Source organism: Metopolophium dirhodum, chromosome 1 (genome assembly GCF_019925205.1).
Source record: "Metopolophium dirhodum isolate CAU chromosome 1, ASM1992520v1, whole genome shotgun sequence".
Lineage (NCBI taxonomy): Eukaryota > Metazoa > Arthropoda > Insecta > Hemiptera > Aphididae > Metopolophium > Metopolophium dirhodum.
In genome coordinates, this window is record NC_083560.1 from 88,164,620 (window position 1) to 88,167,728 (window position 3,109).

A 3,109-nucleotide genomic window follows, 5' to 3' on the forward strand; every position below is an offset into this window, starting at 1 on the left:
TTTTACGAATATTTTAGAATGTCTATGTATTCATTTAATGTTTTACTGAATAAAGTTAAAGATGACATTGAAAAAAAAAACGACATTTTGGCGAAAACCTGTACCTCCAAGAGAACGACTCGCTGTAACATTAAGGTAAATAATTATACCACCCAATTATTAATTAATAATGTTTAAAACTAAAGTATTGTTGTTTAAAATACCTATATTTTAATTACGCAACGTTATCTAATATGTTGTAGGAGATGTACCTAATGCTGAAAAAAAAATAATATGGTACTAGTAAAAAATCAAAAATCAAATTGGTTTTATTAAATCAAATAATGTGTGTAATGATTTATTGAAAAAATTATAAAAATGAACTGTCAATTTAATTTAATACATTCTCTGTTTAAAATAAAAAAAATAAAAAAAAAACTTAAATTATTGAAAATTGGTAGCACTTTTACCATATAGATTGATTTCGAACGATTCATCATTTTCCACATTTTCTAAACCTTCATCTGCATCTGTGTTACTCTCATCATAATGTATATTAGATATAGTGTCTCTTTCTTGGAAGTAAGGTCTTAAGAAACTGAGTTGGTCCTCATATTTGTATTTTTTAATTTTCTTCGCTGCTTGTCCACTGACTGTCTCCTTTTTTTTCAATGATTTACGGAACTGGTCTATAAGATTTGTCCACCTACTTTTACACGATGAAGCTAAAAAATAAAATATTAATATTATCAATACAATTTTAAAATATACTTCAATTTTAAAACGTAAAAATCACGAAAATGTGCAAATTATTTTGAGTAAGAAATTCATAAAAATTTTCATTTAAATTTTTTTAGTTTTTTTTTCTATAAATACCAATACATATTTATTTGTTGGGCCAAAAAGCTTGAAAATGTAATATAGGGCTCCTGATATATTTTTACAATAGCAACTGAAAAATATTAAAAATACATATGCTTACATTTTTTTTATAAGCATTTAAAGTTCGAATTTTGACAAAATTCATCAAAATCTCGAAAACTATCAATCATTACAATTAAAAAATTATAAAATGTTCAGTTTTTATAACTAAGGTTTGAAAATTTAAAACAATGATTCTAATAAATATTACATACTGTAACCAAAAAATCTAAAAAATATATTAACACAGTTATTTTATACAGACATTTTAAATTCAAATTTGGACGTAATTATACATATTAAAATCAATATTAACGATTTTGGTTATTATGTTGTAATTTAAAAATATTATTCGTGCGATTGGAAATTTACCATATATACAAACATTTAATATTTCTAAATAAAATGTTATGTCGTTACTGAATTTTAGGCATTATCTAGTAGGTATCTACTAAATATTATCATCGATTTGCATTATTTCTTATATCGAAAACGGATATTCATGAGTATACCTATACATCTTTAAATAAAATACAGTTTTTAAACTAAATGGTAGATACCATACATTTTTATTTATATTATGTTTATAATTTTATTTTGTATAGGTACTTGGCTACTGACGATTCATTAAAAACCATTTCATTCAGTTACCGCCTCAGCCATACTACAGTTTACAACATTGTAATGGAAACTTGTAGCATAATTTCCCAAAAATTAATGCCTGAGGTTATGGCAATGCCAACCACGGAAATCTGGAAAGAAATCGCTCACGAATTTTGGAATACATGGAATTTCCCTAACTGTATTGGCGCCATAGACGGAAAACACATCGTTATCCAAGCACCTCCAAAAAGTGGATCACAATTTTTCAATTATAAGAAAACGTTCTCGGTGGTGTTGCTAGCATTAGTTGATGCACAGTATAATTTCATAGCTGTTGATATTGGATCATATGACAAGAACAGCGATGGGGGAATATTGGCACATTCAAAATTTGGAAAGGCATTGGATGAAGGAAAATTAAATATACCAGACGATACTGAACTGCCTGGGACCACTAATAAGGCACCGTACGTGATTGTGGGGGATGAAGCTTTTCCGTTGAAAAGAAATCTTTTAAGACCTTTCCCTGGTAAGCAGTTAGATGATGACGTAAAAAGAATATTTAACTATCGACTGTCTCGAGCCAGACGTTGCTCTGAAAATGTCTTTGGAATATTGGTTCAAAAGTTCAGAATTTATAATAGACGGATACAATCAAAACTCGAAAACGTTGATAAAATAGTTTTAGCAACATGTGTTTTGCATAATTTTATTAAAAAACACGAAAACACCGTCTCTACTTATAAACATTCAACTGAAATAAATAATATTTCTACCACCACTCAAGTTTCAACACTAGAAAATATGCCAGCTCAAGGTGGAAATGCAACGCAACAAGCTTTTGCAGTCAGAGAAATATACAAAACATTTTTTAGCTCTTCTGCTGGTTCAGTTTCATGGCAAAATTTGAAAATTTGAAAACATATAAAATTAATAAGTCATGTAATTACCTATCTATTATATTCATAAATATTAACTTTTTGTTATTATATTGTATATTAATTTACAGTATTTATACGTAGGTACTTAATATAAAATAAAGTGTCTAAATATTAATTATTTATTAGGTACTTATTTTTATTATTACCAACTATAATATATTTTGCAATTTTATTAGTTATTACTTATTAATAATAATTATATGCAATTTATTATCTTATTAGTTATTAACATACCTGGTTGTTTCATTTCTTCACCGATTTCTTTCCAAATTTTTTCCTTGGAGTTGGCATCAGAATATTCACTAGTTGACAGATCATATAAACTTATATGACCACGTACGATTTCTATTAATTTTTCGTTATTCATTGTAGGTATAACACAACTAAAAATCTAATAAAATTAATAATAATATGGAAATGTATGTTGGTTATAAAAATTATACACCAAATGACCAAATTAACTATTGACAAAACACGTCATTACACATCAAACTTCAAAGGGACAATTGATAATGATCAGTAAATAACAACGTTATAGTATATAACAACGTTATAAATAATAATATAAAAATAAAACTTATTTTAAGAATATAGATAATATTAGATACTAGATAAGTAACTAGCAAACATAAGTAATATGTAAGAGTGCAGAACGCAGTTTATTT

The 3,109-nt window shown here is 26.5% G+C and overlaps 1 protein-coding gene across 1 annotated transcript; it reads left to right on the plus strand.

The window, feature by feature from the left end:
- The first annotated feature begins 1,629 nt into the window (after positions 1-1,629).
- Positions 1,630-2,421, plus strand: LOC132943949 (uncharacterized). Its single transcript, XM_061013131.1, has one exon. It carries the CDS (start codon positions 1,630-1,632, stop codon positions 2,419-2,421), a length of 792 nt encoding a protein of 263 aa, XP_060869114.1.
- The last annotated feature ends 688 nt before the right edge of the window (positions 2,422-3,109 follow it).